The 23,422-nt window shown below is 46.6% G+C and overlaps 1 protein-coding gene across 1 annotated transcript in view; it reads left to right on the forward strand.

Annotated features, from left to right (window-relative positions):
• Positions 1 to 4,255: 4,255 nt before the first annotated feature.
• Positions 4,256 to 23,422, forward strand: part of LOC140212299 (3-hydroxyisobutyrate dehydrogenase, mitochondrial-like) — a 151,326-nt gene continuing 132,159 nt past the window's right edge. The window contains exon 1 of the mRNA XM_072283003.1: positions 4,256 to 4,367. Coding sequence (XP_072139104.1) covers positions 4,298 to 4,367 — 70 coding nt within the window. The 5' untranslated portion in view covers positions 4,256 to 4,297. The remainder of the gene's footprint in view (positions 4,368 to 23,422) is intronic.

Below are 23,422 nucleotides of genomic sequence, written 5' to 3' on the forward strand. Positions count from 1 at the left end.
ACTCAGTAATGGTTAACATTTGCTTAGTGCAGCAGTTAATGTAACTCTTCACACTACCAGTGACCCGGGTTCATTTCCCGCTGCTGTATGTAAGGAGTTTGTACGCCCTGATGAAGGGTCTCGACCTGAAGCATTGACTGTACTCTTTTCTATAGATTCTGCCTGGCCTGCTGAGTTCCTCCAGCATTTTCATGCTTGAATTCCAGCATCTGCAGATTTTCTCTTGTTTGTGATTGTACATTCTTCCTGTGACTGCTCTGGTTTCCTTCCACATTCCATAGACCTGCAAGTTAGTAGATTAATTGGCCACATGGGTGCAATAGGGTGATCTGGGATTGCCGGGCTGGAAGGGCCTCTTACTGTGCTGCATCTCTCAGTAAAATATACTGGAGAAAAAGCTGAGGAGGGGCTGAAGTAGGTCTGAAGCAGACACTGTTCCAAGTGTCCCACACAAAAACAGATATAAATTGGCTTCAGAAAGTAGTGGAATCTGCTCAATACATCATGAGTATATGCTTCACACCATTGGTAGTATCCACTGCCTCAGAAAGCAAAATCCATCAGCGCAGATCCCTGTCAACCAGTCTATGCTATCTTGCAGCTTCTGTTGGACTGGAGACACAGAAGCCTTAAATCTCAAACCAGTGGGTTCAAGAACAGCTATTTCCCTGCAACCATAGCCCTCCATATCTCTCTCATCCAATGTTAAATATCCAAACTTCTCTTAAAAGTTGCAATCGAATCCGCATCTACCACTTCCGATGGCAGCTCATTCCGCACTCTTGTCACCCTCTGTGTGTAAAGGGTCCCCCATAGATTCACCTTTCACCCTAAACTTATGACCTCTGGTCCTACTCTCACCTAGCCTGAGCGGACAAAGCTTTGATCCTGTTTATACCCCTCATGAATGAGTAAGTGAATTCAATGTCAAATCATATGAACCAAGACACATAAGGAGTAGGAAAGATAGATGGACCATGGAAGAGAAAAGAGAGAGATGAGGAAATTAAGAAAATGTTTTTTTTAAAGCTAAGTGAAAAATTTGAAAGTGAAAGTCAATGCTACATTTCAGTGACCAAGATATTGAACGGAGGACAATAACAGAATGTAAGAAGCTACAGAAAGAAGTAGACTCTGCCCAATACTGGCACTTATACCTCTCCCCACTAGTGGTAGTGTCTATAGGAGGAACCACCTCAACAAGGCAACATCTGTCATCAAAGATGCCCTCCATTTGGGCCATGCCATCTTCTTGCATCTACCATCAGGCAGGAGGTACAGAAGCCCGAAGTATCTCACAAGCAGTATCAAAGATATAAAGTACATTTATTATCAAAGCAAACACAAGGAATTCTGCAGAAGCCACACTCAGGTTGGCGGAACAACATCTTATATTCCGTCTGGGCAGCCTCCAACCTGATGGCATGAACATTGACTTCTCTAACTTCTGCTAATGCCCCACCTCCCCCTCGTACCCCTCGTACCCCATCCATTATTTATTCATATACACACATTCTTTCTCTCTCTCTCCTTTTCCTCCCTCTGTCCCTCTGACTATACCCCTTGCCAATCCTCTGGGTTTTCCCCCCTCCCCCTTTTCCTTCTCCCTGGGCCTCCTGTCCCATGATCCTCTCATATCCCTTTTGCCAATCACCCGTCCAGCTCTTGGCTCCATCCCTCCCCCTCCTGTCTTCTCCTATCATTTCGGATCTCCCCCTCCCCCTCCCACTTTCAAATCTCTTACTAACTCTTCCTTCAGTTAGTCCTGACGAAGGGTCTCGGCCTGAAACGTCGACTGTACCTCTTCCTAGAGATGCTGCCTGGCCTGCTGCGTTCACCAGCAACTTTTATGTGTGTTGCTTTATTATCAAAGTATGTATGCAGTATACAACCCTGAGATTTGTCTTCCCACAGACAGCCATGAAACAAAGAAAACCATGGAACCCATTCAAAGAAAAAAAATCACAGAACACATTATGCAAACGAGCATGTTACGAACTGTAACGTTTAGAAATAAACCAGCAGCAAGAGATTTCACATTGAGTCGGGTTTTAATGTTAAAATCACTATCTTTACAGTATTAGTATCTGCTCATAATATCATAACTTAACCAAGATAAACAAATGTTAACAGTGTTATGTATATATATGTGTAATATAGCTCCCAAACTAAGTTAAGCTTGGGGAGACAAAGCTTAGAGTCTTGAGATGGTAAAGTAGGAAAGTTCAGTTCATCCACGGAATAAGTGATAGGAGAGAGATATTTGTAATCCAGGGTGAAACGTAGAGAAAAGGTGGTTATGTTGAATTCCCCAGGTAAACAAAAGTATTGTCGTCGAAGATCTTGTCCGTCGTTTTGTTCCAAATTCACATACGAGTTTTCGCCAAAAGTGACCTGTCACAGGGATATTGTCTTCAAGGGATTACCACACAACATACCCAGGCAAGGGTTAACACACAAGTGGTCTCCACAAGATATCCCAAAAAATCCACTCCTTTGGGATTATACAAAGTGACAGACATACATTCTGTTATGCACTCCGTGCCAATGTTTAACCCACCCTTGTGGGCATAAGAGAGTTCCAAGCCTCAGCTGCAACAAGCTGAAGCTACCAGCTTCCCAGTGTTTCTCTCTCTCTCTCTCGACTGGCTTCTGACCGTGACTGTCTGTGTCCTTGGTTTAAAGTTAAACAAGCTGCAAGTCAGTCAGTGAACAACATCATAGTCCCGCCTCATTTAGGCGCTCTTGAAGTGCCAGTCCACAGGAAATGAAACCTGTGGGTTCGTAAAAAGCAACGTAGAACAAACCACAAAGTCATTGAAGGAGTCCAGGTATATTTAGTCCAGCTCAGTTTAGTTCAATCTAGTGCTGTGTCGTTTGTTAACTGCAGGCTGCAGAGTCAGTCTGCCCTATCAAAATCACACAATATGTCAACAAACGGAGTGACCAGAAACACATCATAACATGAGCTAGTGTCAAATCCACAAACCACTTCAACTAAACCTTGCCAAGACCCAGTACTCCAGCAGCATCAAGTGAGGGGGGGGTGGGGAGAGAAGAGAGAGAGAGAGAGAGAGAGAGAAAGAGAGAGAGAGAGAGAGAGAGAGAGAGAGAGAGAGAGAGAGAGAGAGAGAGAGAGAGAGAGAGAGAGAGAGAGAGAGAGAGAGAGAGAAAAAAAAAGGAAAAGGCACCCTCCTCTGGGAGCAACAGGTGAGGGTGAGCAGGAGAGACCAGTCTCTTCCCTGCAACCATTCAGTTTTTGAGCCAACTGGCAAAACCCAAATCATTAGTTTAGCGACACCTTGACCATTTTGCACTAAAATGGATTTTTTTTCTGTCCTGGGCATCTTTTTTTGTAAATATTATGTATATTTGATGATTGTTTTTCTTGTGAGTACAGTATTGCTCATATGACGTGATGCGTCTGTGATGATGCAAGTAAGTTTTTCATTGCAGCTGAGCATAGATATATTTGTGCATATGACAATAAACTCAACTTTCACTTTGGATTTGAAATTCCTGCACCTGTCCTTTTTCTGCCTCCCATTCCACCAAACAAACATGTTGTAAAGAATTAAATAAAAATATAATAGATACTCAGCAGGCCAGGCAGCATATTTGGATGGAGAAATGCAATTATTTCAAGGAGCTTGCAACAAAATATGTGCTTTAAGATTTATTTTAATATTTTGAAATATGAGTTTATAAAATATTTTTATGACGAATAAACTACCTTATTAGAATCAAAGCCGGGTTTCTTGTTATATTCACAAGTACATGTAGGTACGGGTGCATTAAAAACCTTACTTGCGACGCTATCATTAAGTACATACAGCATTCACAAGAAAAACATAAATTAAAAATAACATACAGAGTTTTTACAAGAAAACACGATTAGAACAACAAAAAAACGAAGTTAATTTTAAAGTGTTGCTAAACTGTAGTGATTAGGTTTTTGCTGGTCGTTCAAAAACCGAACGGTTGAAGGGAAGTAGCTGTTCTTGAACCTGGTGATGCGGGACTTAAAGCTCCAGTCCAATCATATAAACAAGCATAAAGCCCCTAATTAATACGTATTAACCTTATTCCCAATCCGTTATAAAGTCGAATTTCCCCAGCCTCTGCGATCTGGGGGCGGGCGCAGAGTTTTGCTACTGCTGATTGGTGAAAGCGCGTCGCTCGCCGATTGGTGCTGCCGCTGTCACTCGGGTTTGAGCTGCGAGCTTCCGCTGGCTCCACGATAGGCTCGATACGGGAGAGTTGTAGGAGGCAGAGGTCGTGGAGACGAGATTGGAGCATGGCGGCTGTCGTGAGAACCTTCATGAACTTGCCATTTAAATACAGTGGCTATGTTCGTCACTGCATGGGTAAGGCGTCTTCCCTCTTATAGCTAGCGTTAGACCGAGAGTTGAACTGTAATCAGTTCCATTTGCTCAAGAGCCGCAGTAAGTCTGAAGGTTGTGCGAGACACTTGTCTGAATAATATTCCCTTAGACAAGTTGGAAGCCAATGTAACTTATATGTAATATTATTTTTGCTCTTGTGGGTGCCTGTCGCACAGAAAAACTTGATTAATTCTTATGATTACAAACATAATAAAATATGCAGATGCTAGTGTAGTTCGATTGTTGGATTTTTATCGCTCAGATTTACGCCTTGATACGGACCAGTGATTTAATACTATACGTTCAGCCACCCTGAAATGTTTAATCTTGTACAGGGAATTGTAGATATGTAACTTTAACAACCTTGCTTTTAGCATCTGAGTGTTATTTTTGGCTCTCGTTTGCTCTTGATAGAATTGCATTACTGTTTGCCAATATAGAATCCAACTGCGATACGACTTCGATGTTTCTTATTAAAAGTTGTATTTAGTTATAGATTCGGGAAACTTCTTAAGGCAATCTCAAAATATGTAGGTTTTATCAAATTCATGTTGAATTATGTATTTTAATGCCGATCGCTCCCTACCATGAATGCTTGCATATATAAAGTGAGTGGCTGTGTGCTTGGCAAGCTGGAGTTATTGTTGACTGGAGAATTGGAGGTCAAAAGAGACACAATAGATAAATTGAGTCCAGAGATGACAACGAGAATTGACGATGGTTTCAGCCACTAAACATCAAAGTCCATGGAGATATATTGATGAAAACGATGTGATGTTTAAAGTTCTTTTCTGGTTGAATTCCAGGATTCTGTTTTGCTTGTATTAACATGAGTGGGATTCTCTGAGGAGAGTCAGTGAAATAATTTGTGGATGTATTGAGGCAGGCTCTTCTGTCCAGAGGTCAGCTTCTGTCAGAATTGCCAATATTTCTTCGTGGACTTAAGCTGGGGGTAGCATTTTATATTCTGCTGTATGTCCCACAGTCAGAGAAGGTGACTGCAGACCTCTGGCTCTGAGGCTGAGAAACCCAACTGTTGATCCAGGAGATGTGCTGGAATCAAAGGAAGAATTAATGGGCTGCCATAGTAGTGTAACTGTTAACTGATTCTATTACAGCTGGGGGTGTTCTTGAGTTCATTTCCAGTGTCCTTTGTAAGAAGTTTGTATGTCCTTCCCGTGTTCACATGGGTTTCCCCCAGGTGCTCTGGTTTCCTACCACAGTCCAAAGACGTATCGGCTGGTAGGTTAATTGGTTGTTGTAAATTGTGTGGATTAGGCTCAGGTTAAATTGGTAGTTGTTGGGTAGTGCGGCTTGTTGGGCTGGAAGGGCTGTTCTGTGCTATATTTCTAAATAAATAAAGAACTAGATAACAGTAAATTTAACTTTTTAAAAATGTATTTCATTACTGTAAGTTAGTTTAAATAAATATAATTGTTTTGGGGAGCTTTTAAATAAAGAAAAGATTCTTGAATGTCAAAATCATTCACATCTGTTCAAATCCAGTGATTAGTTTTGACAGCTGCTGAACTGGAGAAAGGACATTGTTGGTTGTTAAAGCTATCTCACACTTTTTTGAAAGATTAGTTTTATTTGTCAAGTGTACATCAAAACATTCAGTGAAATCTGTCACTTTAATCAAATCAAATCAAAGAAGACTATGCTTGAGAAGTTGCAAGTATTGCCCTGCTTCTGTCTCCAACGTAGCATGCCCACAACTTGCTAAACCCAGCCCATGTGCCTTTGGAATGTGGGAGAAAACCGCCAAGCACCCGGAGGAAGGCCACATGGTCACAGGAGAACACACAAACTCTTTACAGACGTTGCGGGATCTTAACCCTGATTGGTGATCTCAGGTGCTGTAAAGGGATGTGCTAACTGCTACTCTACCGTGCCGCCCACTTGCACTGGGAGAGGATCTGCTGGATCACTGGATCATCCCAGAATGTTGGGATGCAGTGTCCCCATATCTGGGACAGCACTGGAGGAAGAGAGCAGGAGGTCAGTTATCTGAGGATCAGCAGTAGATCTCTAAGGACAGTGAAGAAGAAGAATCAAATTTCATCAATTGAGGCTGTCTTTCTCTGTGCATTCAACGTCACCAAGGAATATTTAGGTCAGGAAGAGGAGGTGGCTGAGGGCAGCTATTAGGAGAAGAGGATTCATTGGACCACACAGTATATATACATTTAGACGATTCAGATAGGAAACTAAGATTAAGATTCATCTAGTGCAGTGAAATGCATTGTTTGCATTAACAACAAACATGACCTAAGGATATGTTGGGGGTAGCAAGCATGTGTTGCCACACATTCCTTGCCAACATAGCATTCTCACTGTGATCACAGAACAACACAAGCAGCAACAAAACAACACCAGCAAAATAAGCCCATTGCCTCCCTCCCATTCATGCACACACAGAGGGTTCTTTAATCCCAGGGAAGGCGATCTCTGGTCCTTCAGCCTGCAGTGGATTCAGACTCACAGACATTGGCCTTCAACTTCCCCAGCAAACTTCGTAGAGACTCTCAGACCAAGGGCTTCAGCCTTCAGGCCTGAAATTCCTGACTTTCAATTGACTTTCGGGCTTTGATCTTTGTTATCAATCCCAGAACTGGCAGATGAGAGTGAATGAAGACCCAGGATGAGGACCCGAACTCTGGCCTCAAACTCCGGACATACTGATGACGGCACCCTGAATCCGTGGCCTTGAACTCCAGTCTTGATGATTCGTACCTAAGGGCTCACCAGCCTTTGTGCCTCATGCCCACATGGAACTCCAACCCTAGAATCTGCTGCTGACATGTTGAGCTGGGTCTGCCATCAGCCCTCATCCTCGCTGGTCTGCCAGCCCAACATCCGAACATGGATGTCCTTCATAACATGTCCATGTTACTGGCCTTCGAGCGCAGAACGGAAGCCTAGACCCTGGCCTGACCTATGACTCCCCCACTTCCCTAACCTCAAAACCAGCCCTACAGATCTAAAAAAAAACCCAGCAAAGTCTGAGGCGCAACTTTTGGAGGAGACCGCGGCTCAGCATCTTTTTGACGTCTATCGCGTACATATTCTGAAAAGTACATACATGAAGTTCATTAGTAGAGAGCTGAAAGAGGGTTTTGTTTGCTTAACAGCAGATAGCTCTGTAGGATGGCCAAGGGGATGCAAACAAGGAAGAATGAGTTATTCCAGGCATTAACTCAGAGCAAATGAAATGGAGTAGATAACTGTCTGCTGGTATTTAAGGTAATTGAGAAACTGGGTGAGGACTGCAGCAAAAGAAGGGTGATTGGAAATGGCAGCATTTGCTGGAATCAGTTGTAATGAAAATACTTTTCAAGATGAGGAGACCGTGGATATGTGGTGACACTGACATCCCGTCATTCTTTATATCACGTAATGGGGCAAATAGGGCAGTTTGGAACCAGAGAGCACAGCCTCAAAATAGAGGGACTTTATTTAAGCCAGGGGTCCCCAACCTTTTTTGCACCGCGGACCGGTTTAATATTGACAATATTCTTGTGGACTGGCTGATGGAAGGGGAAGGGGGAGGAGGGGGTGAAGGGGGAGAGGGGAAGGAGGGGGAGGGGGGATGGGAGGAGGGGGGGAGGGGGAGGGGGGATGGGAGGGAGGGGGGGAGGGGGAGGGGGGATGGGAGGGGAGGGGGAGGGGGATGGGAGGAGGGGGGGAGGGGGGATGGGAGGAGGGGGGGAGGGGGGATGGGAGGAGGGGGGGAGGGGAGGGGGGATGGGAGGAGGGGGGGAGGGGGAGGGGGGATGGGGGGAGGGAGGGGGATAGGGGGAGAGGAGGAGGAGGGATGGAAGGAGGGGGGAAGGGGGAGAGGGGAAGGAGGGGGAGGAGGGATGGGAGGAGGGGGGAAGGGGGAGAGGGGAAGGAGGGGGAGGAGGGATGGGAGGAGGGGGGAAGGGGGAGAGGGGAAGGAGGGGGAGGAGGGATGGGAGGAGGGGGGAAGGGGGAGAGGGGAAGGAGGGGGAGGAGGGATGGGAGGAGGGGGAAGGGGGAGAGGGGAAGGAGGGGGAGGAGGGATGGGAGGAGGGGGAGAGGGAAGGAGGGGGAGGAGGGATGGGAGGAGGGGGGGAAGGGGGAGAGGGGAAGGAGGGGGAGGAGGGATGGGAGGAGGGGGGAAGGGGAGAGGGGAAGGAGGGGGAGGAGGGATGGGAGGAGGGGGGAAGGGGGAGAGGGGGAAGGAGGGGGAGGAGGGATGGGAGGAGGGGGGAAGGGGGAGAGGGGAAGGAGGGGGAGGGGGGATGGAAGGGGGAGAGGGGAAGGAGGGGGAGGGGGGATGGAAGGGGAGAGGGGAAGGAGGGGGAGGGGGGATGGAAGGGGGAGAGGGGAAGGAGGGGGAGGGGGGATGGAAGGGGGAGAGGGGAAGGAGGGGGAGGGGGGATGGAAGGGGGAGAGGGGAAGGAGGGGGAGGGGGGATGGAAGGGGGAGAGGGGAAGGAGGGGGAGGGGGGATGGAAGGGGAGAGGGGAAGGAGGGGGAGGGGGGATGGAAGGGGGAGAGGGGGATGGAAGGGGGAGAGGGAAGGAGGGGGAGGGGGGATGGAAGGGGGAGGGGGGATGGAAGGGGGAGAGGGGAAGGAGGGGGAGGGGGATGGAAGGGGGAGAGGGGAAGGAGGGGGAGGGGGATGGAAGGGGGAGAGGGGAAGGAGGGGGAGGGGGATGGAAGGGGGAGAGGGGAAGGAGGGGGAGGGGGATGGAAGGGGGAGAGGGGAAGGAGGGGGAGGGGATGGAAGGGGGAGAGGGGAAGGAGGGGGAGGGGGATGGAAGGGGGAGAGGGGAAGGAGGGGGAGGGGGATGGAAGGGGGAGAGGGGAGGAGGGGGAGGGGGATGGAAGGGGGAGAGGGGAAGGAGGGGGAGGGGGATGGAAGGGGGAGAGGGGAAGGAGGGGGAGGGGGGATGAGAGGGGGAGGGGGAAGGGGAGGGAGGGAGGGGGGATGGGAGGAGGGGGGAAGAGGGAGGGAGGGGGATGGGAGGAGGGGGAAGGGGGAGGGGGGAAAGGGAGGGAGGGGGATGGGAGGAGGGGGGAAGGGGGAGGGGGGAGGGGGGAGGGGGGAAGGGGGGAGGGGAAGGGGGAGAGGGGGAGAGGGGAAGGGGGGAAGGGGGGGAGGGGAAGGGGGAGGGGGGAGGGGGTGGAGGGGGGGGAAGTGTTAATCACAACCTGAATATAGGTGATAAATGAATTATAAGTCACTTATCAGTGGCTAATACACTCAATTTTGTTTCTAAAAGGGTTTATCTAACGAATTTAATATTAAACACACAGTGCATATTTTCCTAGTTTAAGTGATAAGTCAATTATAAGTCATAAGGGGGTTCCTAATGTCCAGTCTATTCCACAATTTAGTTTTCGTTGCATTCATTGCAGAAAACTTCGCTTCGCAGAGATATGATGTTGGAAATGGAAACATTTTCAGTGCTTTCGTGGCTATCTCAGGATACTCAGCCTTGACTTTGATCCAGAATGCCAGCAGAGATGTTATGTCAAACATACTTTTCAGCCCACTGTCATTTGCAAGCTCAAGGAGTTGATCTTCTTCCCACACTGACGTGGATGATTCACTGGGGACATTCACAAATGGGTCACGGACCCATTCCTTTGCATGTCTTGGGTCATTTGCGGTTGGGAAATAACGTTCGAATTCTGTCGATAGTGAAGATAGGTGATCGTGCACCAGCTGTGAGCCTCAGTCTCTCCCAAATTCCCAGCTAATGTTGGGAACATGTCAAATATGCCCCTGTCCACTCGCCGTCCCCACAGTTCCAGTTTGGCTATGAAAGTAAACACTTTATCTGCCAACTTGAAGACAGTTGTCATTCTCCCCCGAAGTGACAAATTGAGTTCATTGAGCAAGTTGAAGATGTCACACAGATAAGCGAGTTTTGCTATCCACTCCTCGTCACTGAAGTGTGCTGCCAGTGGTGACTTTTTCTCCTGAAAGAAATCTCTGTAGCTGCTCTCTTAACTCAAAAACCCTGGCCAGGGCTCTCCCCCTTGATAGCCACCTGACTTCAGTGTGTAAGAGAAGGCGTTTGTGCTCTGCATCCATTTCCTCACAAAGCTGCACAAACAGACGTGAGTTAAGGGCTTTTGCTTTGATGTGATTGATAACTTCAACAACGTCACTCAATACGCTGTTAAGATCAGGTGACATTTTTCGGCTAGCCAGCATTTCCCAGTGTGTGACACAGTGTGTAGACTGGCATTCGGGAACAACCTCTTTGACTCGGGTAGTGAAACCAGACTCGTTACCGTTCCAACAGCTGTGCTTTGATGTCCTGTACTATGTCATCGATTCTCCTTGAAACTGTGGTAGCTGAAAGAGAAACCTGTGCCATCTTGTTAGCTGCAGCTTCTCCCAACAGTTCACGGCACATGTCCTTGGCAGCAGGCAGAATCAATTCTTCACCAACAGTGAAAGGCTTCTTAGCCTTAGCAGTACGGCCAGCCACTAAGTACGATGCTCTCAGAGCAGCAGCATTTGTGGAGGTGGTGGCTCTCAGCACTTGCTCACGTTTTTTTCCACTCAAAAAAACTCAACGGGTTTGTCTTTAAGTGCAGGGTGCTTGGACTCAAGGTGCCAAAGCAGTTTTGAGGGCTTCATTACCTCATTAGACAGCTTGTCTCCACATATCACACACAGGGGGCTTGGAGCGTGCGAGTCACTGGTTGCAATAAAGCCATATTTTATGTACGACTTCTCGTATTTTCTGTTGAAGGAAGCTTTCTTTTTTTGCTGTCTTGGCCTCAGCTGTCTCTGCGTTATTATCATCATCATTAGGCCTTTTATGTCCCCTACCATCTCTTCCAAAGAAACTCTCAAGCGACGGTTGGTTTTTACTCGAGTAGTTGTAGGTTAATGACCGACCGATGTCCTCGCGCGGGTAATGACCTCGTGTGCATTCAAGTTCAACAGTGGGCATGACAGGGAATGAGGAAAGGTGCAGTTGACTCGTATCGTTTCCTTGTGGCCTGATAGCACATTCTTTGGTGGTTGGGGACCGCTGATTTAAGCAGAGATAAGAACGTAAGAAATAGGAGCAGTAGTGGGCCATCTGGCCTGTTGAACATGCTCTGCCATTCAATAAGATCATGGCTGATCTGGCCATGGACTCATCTTTACCTTTTTTCCCCTTAATTCCCCTACTATGCAAAAATCTATCTAACCTTGTCTTAAATATATTTCCTGAGATAGCCCCCACTGCTTCATTGGGCAGAAAATTCACCACTCTTTGGGGAAAAGCAGTTCTTCCTCATCTCCATCCTGAATCTACTCCCCTGATCCTTGAGGCTTTGTCCCCTAATTCTAGTCTCACCTACCAGTGGAAACAACTTTCCTGCCTCTATTCATAACTTTATACGTTTCTGTAAGATCTCCTCTCATCCTTCTGAATTCCAGTGAACACGGTTCCAGACAACTCAATCTCTCCTCGTAGTCTAATGCCTTCGTATCTGGAATCAACTTGGTGAACCTCCTCGGCCCCACCTCCAAAGCCAGTATATCCTTCGTCGAGTAAGGAGACCGGAACTGCGTGCAGTACTCCAGATTCAGCCTCACTAGTACCCTACACAGTCGCAGCATAACCACCCTGCTCTTAGATTCAATTCCTCGAGCAATGAAGGCCAACGTTCCATTTGCCTTCTTGATAGCCTGCTGCCCCTACAAACCAACCTTTTGTGATTCATATACAAGCACTCCCAAGTCTTCCTGCATAGCAGCATGCTGCAAACTTTTAGCATTTAAATAATAACCTGTTCTTCCATTTTTTTTTTCCCTTCCAAAGTGGGTGACCTCACATTTGCCAGCATTGTACTCCGTCTGCCAGACCCTTGCCCACTCGCTTAACCTATCTCTATCCCTAGCTGTTCAAGTTCCTTCAGCAGAACCTCTTTCCTTGTTCTACCCATGTCGTTGATGCCCACATGGACCACGACAACTGGATCTTTCCCCTCCCTCTGCAAATTTCTCTGCAGGTCAAATAAGATATCCCAAACCCGGGCACCAGGCAGGCAACACAGCTTTTGGGATGCTCTATCCCTGAAACAGAGAACTTTTATCTATTCCCCTGACTATACTATCCCCAATTACCACTACATTTCTCTTCTCTCCCCTCTCTTGAATGGCTCCCATGGTGCCACAGTTAGGTTGCTCATCCTTCTTCCAGCCCACACTCTAATCCAGTGGTCCCCAACCACCGGGCCGCGGACCGGTACCAGGCCGCAAAGCATGCGCTACCGGGCCGCGTGGAAACAATATGATTTGGCGATAGGAGTCAGCTGCACCTTTCCTCATTGCTTGTCACGCCCACTGTTGAGCCATTACGCATGCGAGGTCATTACCCGCGTGTCATCCATGTCAGCGCGGGAAGAAGATCAACTCCTCGAGCTTGCAAATGACAGCGGGCTGAAAAGTATGTTTGACATAACATCTCTGCCGGCATTCTGGATCTCAAAGTCAAGGCTAAATATCCTGAAATAAGCACGGAAGCACTGAAAACGTTGCTTCCATTTCCAACATATCTCTGCAATGAATGTAACGAAAAGCAAATTGCGTAATAGACTGGACATAAGAAACCCCGTTCGAGTATCGCTGTCTCCCATCACCCCTCGATGGGACCATCTTGTTGCAGGGAAACAAGCCCAGGGCGCCCACTGATTCAGTGATATTGATGTGTTGCAATGGTTTTATATGTTCAGATGGGGAAAATATGTGCTGTGTGTTTAATATCCAAACGTTACTTAAAATGTTATGATGCTATTGACTTACTTATATAACCATATAACAATTACAGCACGGAAACAGGCCATCTCTGCACTTCTGGTCTGTGCCGAATGCTATTCTCACCTAGTCCAACCGACCTGCACTCAGCCCATAACCCTCCATTCCTTTTCTGTCCATATACTTATCCAATTTTTCTTTAAATAATATCAAACCTGCCTCTACCACTTCTACTGGAAGTTCATTCAACACTTACTTCAAGCTCCCCTGTCCTTCCCTGATAATTGACTTATCGCTATATTCATGCGAGGAAAATATGTGCTGTGTGTTTAATGCTAAATTCTTTAGATAAACGTTTTTAGAAACGAAATTGAGTGTATTAGCCACTTATCACCTATATTCCGGTCGTGATTAACACCACCCCCCACCCCCCAACAGAATCGCCAAAAACGATTTGTAGCAAAACATCGGCACGTACATGCATGCGCAAGGCACGCATGCGCACTGGTTACCGTGCAAGGCTTCATGGTCATTGTAGTCTCTTGTGTAAACAATGTATTTACCTCTACTCTTGTCCGTTGGCAACCCTACCTCCCTGCACCCCCCCCGCCGGGTCGGCCAGTCCACAAGAATATTGTCAATATGAAACTGGTCCACGATGCAAAAAAGGTTGGGGACCCCTGCTCTAATCCACATAAGGAGCAAGAATCTCAGACCTGTTGGACCAGATGAAGAGGAGTTTCTTCTGCCGCTGGAATTCATTGCCACCGATGGCTATAGAGGCCATGACAATTGGTATATTTAAAACTGAGGTTGATAAGCTCTTGATTGGTAAGGACACCAAGGTTGTAGGGAGAGGGCAAAAGAATGGGGTTGCGAGGGATAATAAATCAGCCATAATGGAATGGTGGAGAGGAAGTGAATGACCCAATTCTGGTCCTGTGTCATAAGGTAAAAGTGTGTCGATCACTTAAGATTTGAGTTCTTCAAAATTGGTTGCATAGGGTAGTAAATCACACAGTTCTCACACAGTATTCTCACAAATCGAGGTTGGGTGGTCAAGACATCCCAGTTTGATAGGACCCAAGTCATATTGACCCTAGACGTACAGAGTCTGAGAAAGGTGGTTTTCTTAACGCTGTTAGTGAGGGACGAATGAGCCGCATCTCTAGAGATGCCCAGTAAAAAGGGGCTTCATTTAGAAGTGAAGCAAAGCAGCAGTGAGGTCATGGACCCCACACAGATTACAGAGGAGGACGTGTTTGCTGTGCTGAGGTAAATTAGGGGGGGATAAATCCCCAGGGCCTGTCATGGAGTTCCCTTGGACCCTGTGGGAGGATAATACAGAATTTGCAGGGCCCTTAGCAGAGATATTTAAAACATCCTTAGCCACGGGTTAGGTGCTGGAGGATTGAATTGACTTTATTTCTTACATCCTTCACATACATGAGGAGCAGAAATCTTTATGCTATGTCTCCGTCTAAATGTGCAATGTGTAATCATAGTAATTTATAATAAACAGAACAGTCAATGTAACATAGAAATGGACTCAAATCAACATGAGTTAATCTGTCTGATGGCCTGGTGGAAGCTGTCCCGAAGCCTGTTGGTCCTGGCTTTTATGCTGCGGTACCTTTTCCCGGATGGTAGCAGCTGGAGTAGATTGTGGTTGGGATGCCTCGAGTCGCCAATGATCCTTTGGGCCCTTTTTTCACAGCTGTCTTTGTAAATGTCCTGAATCATGGGAAGTTCGCAACTACGGATGCTCTGGGCTGTCCACACCACTCTCTGCAGAGTCCTGCGATTAAGGGAAGCACAGTTCCCATACCAGGCAGTGATGCAGCCAGTCAGGATGCTCTCAGTTGTGCCCCTGTAGAAAGTTCTTGGAATTTAGGGGCCCATACCAAACTTCCTCAACTGTCTGAAGTGAAAGAGGTGCTGATGTGCCTTCTTCACCACACAGCCGGTGTGTACAGACCATGTGAGGTCCTCGGTGATGTGGATGCCAAAGAACTTAAGCTGTTTACCCTCTCAACTCCAGTTCCAGTGATGTCAATAGGGGTTAGTCCATCTCCATTCCTCCTGTAATCCACAACCAGCTCCTTTGTTGTTGTGACTTTGAGAGAGAGGTTGTTTTCTTGACACCACTGTATCAGAGAGATGACTTCTTCCCTGTAGGCCACCTTGTTATTGTTTGAGATTAGGCAAATCAATGTAGTGTCGTCACCAAATTTAATTAGCAGATTAGTGCTGTGGGTGGTGATACAGTAATGGGTATACAGGGAATAAAGGAGGGATTTGGTACACAGCCCTGAGGGGCTCCTGTAATGAGAGTCAGAGGGTTGGAGGTGAGTGAGCCCACTCTTACCACCTGCCAGCGATCTGACAGGAAGTCCAGGATCCAGCTGCATAAGGCAGGGTCAAGGCTGAGATCTCTGACCTTCCTGTCGAGCCTGGATGGAATTATGGTGTTGAATGCTGAGCTGTAGTCCAAGAACGGCATTCTCACATAAGCCCATAAGATATAAGAGCAGAAGTAGGCCATTTGGCCCATCGGGTCTGTTCTGCCATTCAATCATGGGCTGATCTAATTCTTCCAGTCATCCCCACTCCCCTGCTTTCACCCCATACCTTTGATGCCCTGGCTAATCAAGAACCTATCTATTTCTGCCTTAAATAGACTCAATGACTTGGCCTCCACAGCTGCTCATGGCAGCAAATTCCACAGATTTACCACCCTCTGACTAAAGTAATTTCTCTGCACCTCTGTTCTAAAAGGATGTCCTTCAATCCTGAAGTCGTGCCCTCTTGTTCTAGAATCCCCTACCATGAGAATCCGCTAACATCCATTGCTCTGTCATGGCAGGTGAGCTCAGACCTGTGCCATGCTCCTCTTGTGACATGTGGGAGCTCAGAGAGGCTGACAGTGTCCCTGAAGACTACGTGTGCAGGAATTGTGTCCAGCTGCAGCTCCTGATAGACTGCATGGCGGCACTGGAGCTGTGCATGGACTCACTTTGGAGCATCCGAGATGCTGAGCATGTTGTGGAAAGCACATTTAGTGAGTTTGTCACACCGCAGTTTAAGGATCTAAGGAAAGATAGGGAATGGGTGACCAACAGGAAGAGTAGTAGTAGGAAGGTAGTACAGGAGTCTCCTGCGGTCATCTCCCTCCAAAACAGATATACTGCTTTGGAGCAACACACATCAAAGTTGCTGGTGAACGCAGCAGGCCAAGCAGCATCTGTAGGAAGAGGTGCAGTCGACGTTTCAGGCCGAGACCCTTCGTCAGGACTAACTGAAGGAAGAGTGAGTAAGGGATTTGAAAGTTGGAGGGGGAGGGGGAGATCCAAAATGATAGGAGAAGACAGGAGGAGGAGGGATAGAGCCAAGAGCTGGACAGGTGATAGGCAAAAGGGGATACGAGAGGATCATGACAGGAGGTCCGGGAAGAAAGACGGGGGGAGGGGGGGACCCAGAGGATGGGCAAGAGATATATTCAGAGGGACAGACGGAGGAAAAAAAGAGAGTGAGAGAAAGAATGTGTGCATAAAAATAAGTAACAGATGGGGTACGGGGGGGAGGTGGGGCCTTAGCGGAAGTTAGAGAAGTCGATGTTCATGCCATCAGGTTGGAGGCTACCCAGACGGAATATAAGGTGTTGTTCCTCCAACCTGAGTGTGGCTTCATCTTTACAGTAGAGGAGGCCTTGTATAGACATGTCAGAATGGGAATGGGATGTGGAATTAAAATGTGTGGCCACTGGGAGATCCTGCTTTCTCTGGCGGACAGAGCGTAGATGTTCAGCAAAGCGGTCTCCCAGTCTGCGTCGGGTCTCTACACAACTCCCTTGTTCATTCGTCCCCCCCATCCCTCCCCACTGATCTCCCTCCTGGCACTTATCCGTGTAAGCGGAACAAGTGCTACACATGCCCTTACACTTCCTCCCTTACCACCATTCAGGGCCCCAAACAGTCCTTCCAGGTGAGGCAACACTTCACCTGTGAGTCGACTGGGGTGATATACTGCGTCCGGTGCTCCCGATGTGGCCTTTTATATATTGGCGAGACCCAACACAGACTGGGAGACCGCTTTGCTGAACATCTACGCTCTGTCCGCCAGAGAAAGCAGGATCTCCCAGTGGCCACACATTTTAATTCCACATCCCATTCACATTCTGACATGTCTATCCACGGCCTCCTCTACTGTAAAGATGAAGCCACACTCAGGTTGGAGGAACAACACCTTATATTCCGTCTGGGTAGCCTCCAACCTGATGGCATGAACATCAACTTCTCTAACTTCCGCTAAGGCCCCACCTCCCCCTCATACCCCATCTGTTACTTATTTTTATGCACACATTCTTTCTCTCACTCTCTTTTTTTTCTCCCTCTGTCCCTCTGAATATACCTCTTGCCCATCCTCTGGGTCCCCACCCCCCCGTCTTTCTTCCCGGATCTCCTGTCGCATGATCCTCTCGTATCCCCTTTTGCCAATCACCTGTCCAGCTCTTGGCTCTATCCCTCCCCCTCCTGTCTTCTCCTATCATTTTGGATCTCCCCCTCCCCCTCCAACTTTCAAATCCCTTACTCACTCTTCCTTCAGTTAGTCCTGACAAAGGGTCTCGGCCTGAAACGTCGACTGCACCTCTTCCTACAGATGCTGCCTGGCCTGCTGCGTTCACCAGCAACTTTGATGTGTGTTGCTTGAATTTCCAGCATCTGCAGAATTCCTGTTGTTATACTGCTTTGGAGTCTGCTGGGGGAGATGGCTCATCAGGTGAAGGCAGCAGTAGCCAGGATCATGGCACCGTGGGTGGGTCTGCTGCACGTGAGGGCAAGATAAAGAGTGGTGGAGCTGTTGTGATAGGGGATTCCATGGTAAGGGGAATAGAGAGGAGCTTCTGTGGCTGCAAACGGGACTCCCATATGGTGTGTTGCCTCCCGGGTGCAATGGTCAGAGATGTCTCGGAGAGGCTGCAGGGCATTCTGAAAGGGGAGGGTGAGCAGCCGGCTGTCATGGTGCATGTTGGTACTAACGATATAGGAAGAAAGTGGGATGGGGTCCTACAAGCTGAATTTAGGGAGCTAGGAGATAAGTTAAAGAGTAGAACCTCAAAGGTAATCATCTCAGGATTATTACCAGTGCCACGTGCTAGCCAGAGTTGGAATAGCAGGATAGCTAGAATGAATATGTGGCTTGAGCGGTGGTGCAGGAGGGAGGGTTTCAGATTCTTGGGGCATTGGAACAGCTTCTGGGGGAGGTGGGACCAGTACCGTCTGGACGGTCTACATCTGGGCAGGGCCAGGATCAGTGTCCTAGGGAGATTGTTTGCTAGTGCTGTTGGGCAGGCTTTAAACTAATATGGCAGGGGATGGGTACCCACACAGAAAAGAAGAGGGAAGTGATGCAGAGACCAAAGCTAGAGTTAGTGAAGAAAAAGCTAAGAGTAGAGTGCATAAAAGTAAAAAGCAAAAATTGCATAGGTCACTAGATCCTAAAAGGACCATGAGTATAAGGGCGCATTATCTAAATGCCCGTAGTATTAGAAACAAGGTTAATGAACTTGTGGTACGGATCAGTACCAAGACATGATTTAGTGGCCATTACAGAAACCTGGTTGCAAGGTGGAGATGACTGGGAATTGAATATCCAAGGGTATCAGGTAATACAGACGGATACCAAGAAGGCAGAGGAGGTGGGGTGGTGCTCTTGATTAAGGATGAGATCAGGGCGATTGTGAGAGATGATATAAGATTTACGGAGCAGAATGTTGAGTCCATCTGGGTAGAGATTAAGAATAGAAAAGGGAAAAAAAATCACTGGTGGGTGTTGTCTATAGGCCACCTAATAAAAATATTGCAGTGGCAAAGGCGATTCACCAAGAAATAACTGAGGCTTGTAAGAAAGGGACGATAGTTGTCATGGGGGATTTTAACTTCCACATAGATTGGGTGAATCAGGTTGGTCAAGGAAGTCTTGAGGAGGACTTCATAGAATGCATCCGTGATGGCTTTCTTGAGCAGCATGTTAGTGAACCTACAAGGGAAAATGCTATCTTAGATCTAGTCCTGTACAACGAGACAGGTAAGATTAACAATCTTGTAGTCAGGGATCCTGTTGGAAAGAGTGATCATAGTATGATTGAATTTCGCATACAGATGGAGGATGAAATAGTTGGATCTAAAACTAATGTACAAATATTTGTATTATGCTTGAACAAGGGAGACTACAACAGGATAAGGGAAGAGTTGGCTAATGTGGATTGGGAGCACAGGGTACTTGGTCGGATAGTTGAGGAGCAGTGGAATACTTCCAAAGAGATTTTTCACAGTGCTCAACAAAAGTATATTCCAGTCAAAAGTAAGGACAGTAAGTGTGGGGAGAGCCAGCCTTGGATAACTGAGGAAATAAAAGATAGTATCAAATTAAAAGCTCATGTGCAGAATTGCAAAGGGTAGTGGGAGACTGGAGGATTGGGAAAACTTTAAAAAGCAACAGAGAACAACTAAACAAGAAATAAGGAAAAGTAAGATAGAGTATGAAAGTAAATTAGCACAAAATATAAAAACGGATAGCAGAAGTTTTTATCAATATATAAAGCGGAAGAGGGTGGCTAAAGTCAATGTAGGTCCCTTGGAAGATGAGAAGGGTAAATCGATATTGGGTGATAAGGAAATGGCTGAGGCATTGAAGGACTATTTTGTGTCAGTCTTCATAGTGGAGGACACGTCTAATATGCCGAAGAAGGATGTTATGGGCAAAATGGGAGGTGAGGACCTCGATAAGATCACTATCACTAAAGAGATAGTGATGAGCAAACTAGAGGGCCTGAAGGTAGATAAGTCCCCTGGTCCTGATGGGATGCATCCCAGGGTGCTGAAGGAATTGGCAGAGGTTATAGTAGACGTGTTGGTAATAATTAGACTCTGGGCAGGTCCCGGCGGATTGGAAGACAGCAAATGTCACTCCAATTTTTAAAAAAGGGTGTAGGCAAAAGACGGGCAACTATAAGCTAGTTAGCTTAACATCTGTAGTTGGAAAAATGCTTGAAGCTGTCATTAAGGAAGAAATAGCGAAACATTTAGAAAGGAATGGTTCCATTAGACAGACGCAGCATGGATTCAGAAAGGGCAGGTCCTGTTTGACAAACTTACTCGAGTTCTTTGAGGGCATAATGAGTGCAGTGGAGAGAGGGGAACAGGTAGATGTCATGTACTTGGATTTCCAGAAGCCGTTCGATAAGATGCCACACAAGAGACTTGTATGTAAGGTGCGGTTGCATGGAGTCGGAGGAAGTGTATCGTTATGGATAGTGGATTGGTTAACCAATAGAAGGCAGAGAGTTGGTATAAATAGGTGTTTCTCTGGTTGGCAGTCAGTGGTGAGTGGGGTGCCGCAGGGGTTGGTGCTGGGGCCGCAGTTGTTTACCGTTTACATTGATGATTTGGAAGAGGGGACTGAGTGTAGCATAGCAAAATTTGCTGATGACACTAAACTGAGTGGAAAAGCAAATTCTGCAGACTCTTCACATCCTCTGTACAGGGATATAGATAGGTTAAGTGAGTGGGCCAAGGTCTGGCAGATGGAGTACAACGTTGGTAAATGCGAGATCATCCACTTTGGGAGGAATAATAGAAGAGCAGATTATTATTTAAATGGTGAAAGATTGCAGCATGCTGCTGTGCAGAGGGACTTGTGAGTGCTTGTTCATGAATCACAAAAAGTTGGCTTGCAGGTACAACAGGTTTTTTAAGAAGGCAAACGGAATGTTGGCCTTCATTGCTAAAGGGATTGAATTCAAGAGCAGGAGCCATATCTTCATTCCCTTCTTGCTTTTTAACTGTTTTTAATGGAGGTCGGGTTTGAGGACGTGATTGTTTTAAGTTGTCTAACTCTACTTGATACCTAGTTAGCCCATTGCTTTGCTTTGCTTTTTAGTTTAGTTGCACGGTGGGTTTTTTTCTGGGGTTTTTTTCCTTATTGACATGTTTGAAAATTAGTATACTATTATATTACCTGGTTATTTTATATCTAAACTGCACTGTTTGTACTAATTTTTTTTTGTATTAATATCTCTTGTAAAGTTATATTGCAACTGTGTATCAGTGCCTATATGGTTTACCTTTTGTGTACTAATTCAATAAAAAGATTTAAAAAGAAAAGAATTCAAGAGCAGGGAGGTTATGCTGCAACTGTACAGGGTACTGGTGAGGCCGCACCTGGAGTACTGTGTGCAGTTCTGGTCTCCATTCTTGAGGAAGGATATATACTGGCTTTGGAGGCAGTTCACCAGGTTGATTCCAGGGATGAAGGGGTTAACCTATGAGGAGAGATTGAGTCGCCTGGGACTATACCCTCTGGAGTTCAGAAGAATAAGAAGGGATCTTATGGAAACATACAAAATTTTGAAAGGGATAGATAAGATAGAAGTAGGAAAGTTGTTTCCATTGATAGGTGAGACTAGAACTAGGGGACATTGCCTCAAGATTCAGGGCAGAAGATTTAGGATGGAGATGAGGAGAAACTGTTTTTCCCAGAGAGTGGTGAATCTGTGGAATTCTCTGCCCGGGGAAGCAGTTGAGGCTTCCTCACTAAATATATTTAAGATACAGTTAGATAGGTTTTTACATAGTAGGGGAATTAAGGGTTATGAGGAAAAGGCAGGTAGATGGAGATGAGTTTACGGACACATCAGCCATGATCTTATTGAATGGCGGGGTAGGCTCGATGGGCCGGATGGCCTACTCCTGTTCTTGTTTCTTATGTTCTTATGAGAAATAACTTTTCCATATCTAATCTGTTCATGCCTATTAACATTCGAAATGTTTCTTTGAGATCCTCCCCTCATTCTCGTGAACTCCAGGGAATACAGCCCAAGAGCTGCTAGATGTTCCTCATACAGTAACCCTTTCATTCCTGGATTCATTCTTGTGAATCTTCTCTGAGCCCTCTCCAATGATAGTATATCCTTTCTAAAATAAGGAGCCCAAAACTTCGCACAATACTCCAAGTGTGGTCTCACGAGTGCCTTATAGAGCCTCAAAACACATCCCTGCTATTACATTCTACACCTCTAGAAATGAATGCCGACATTCCATTCGCCGCCTTCACAACTGACTCAACCTGGAGGTTAACCTTTAAGGTATCTTGCACAAGGACCCCCAAGTCCCTTTGCATCCATGCATTTTGAATTCCTTCTACTCCAGATGTGTAAGGACAGTATGTAGAGCAGTGGCTATTGCATTGTCTGTTGATCGGTTGTGTCGGTGGGCGAATTGTAGTGGGTCCAGTGTGGGTGGTAGCAAGCTGCAGATGTAATCCTTGACCAGCCTCTCAAAGCGTTTGCTTATTACTGAGGTGAGTGCGACAGGACACCAGTCGTTTAGGCATGTTACCTTGGTCTTTTTTGGTACAGGGACAATGGTGGATAATTTGAAGCAGGAGGGCACTTTACATTGGGAGAGGGAGAGATGAAAAATGTCAATAAATACACTTGCCATTTGTGCTGCGCACATCCTGAGTAGTCACCCTGGGATGCCGTCTGGTCCCACAGCCTTGCGACTGTCCACTTGTTGGAAACAACTGCGTACCTCAGCCTCAGAGATGACCAGGTTGCAGGTTGAAGTGGTGGCTTTCCTCAGAGGCTCAGAGTTAGTAACATCAAACCGAGCATGAAAGTGATTGAGCTCATCTGGGAGAGAGGCCGCGATGTTGGCGGCACCACAACGTTTGGCTTTAAAGTCTGCAAAGGCTTGGAGGATAGCTAATGTTGTTCCATTGTTTAAGAAAGACTCTAAGATTAAACCAGGAAATTATAGGCCAGTGAGCCTGATATCAGCAGTGGGAAACTTTTGGAAGGTATTCTAAAGCAACAGATATACACATATTTCAATAGACATTGATTGGATAGACAGAGATGGATAGTCGGGGATAATCAACATGGCTTTGTGCATAGTAAGTCATGTCTAACCAATCTTAGAGTTTTTTTTTTGAGGAAGTTACAAGTAAAATTAATGAAAGTAAGGCAGTGGATGTTGTCTACGTAGACTTTAGCAAGGCTTTTGACAAGGTCCTGCATGGAAGGTTGGTCAAGAAGGTTCAGTCACTCGGCATTCAAGATGAAGTAGTAAATTGGATGAGACATTGGCTTCGCAGGAGAAGCCAGAGGGTGGTAGCAGATAGTTGCCTCTCTGACTGGAGGCCTGAGACTCATGGTATGCTGCAGGGATTAGTGCCGGGTCTGTTGCTGTTTATTATCTGCAATATATCAGTGATCTGGATGATTGTGGTAA

This window comes from Mobula birostris, chromosome 19 (genome assembly GCF_030028105.1).
Source record: "Mobula birostris isolate sMobBir1 chromosome 19, sMobBir1.hap1, whole genome shotgun sequence".
NCBI lineage: Eukaryota > Metazoa > Chordata > Chondrichthyes > Myliobatiformes > Myliobatidae > Mobula > Mobula birostris.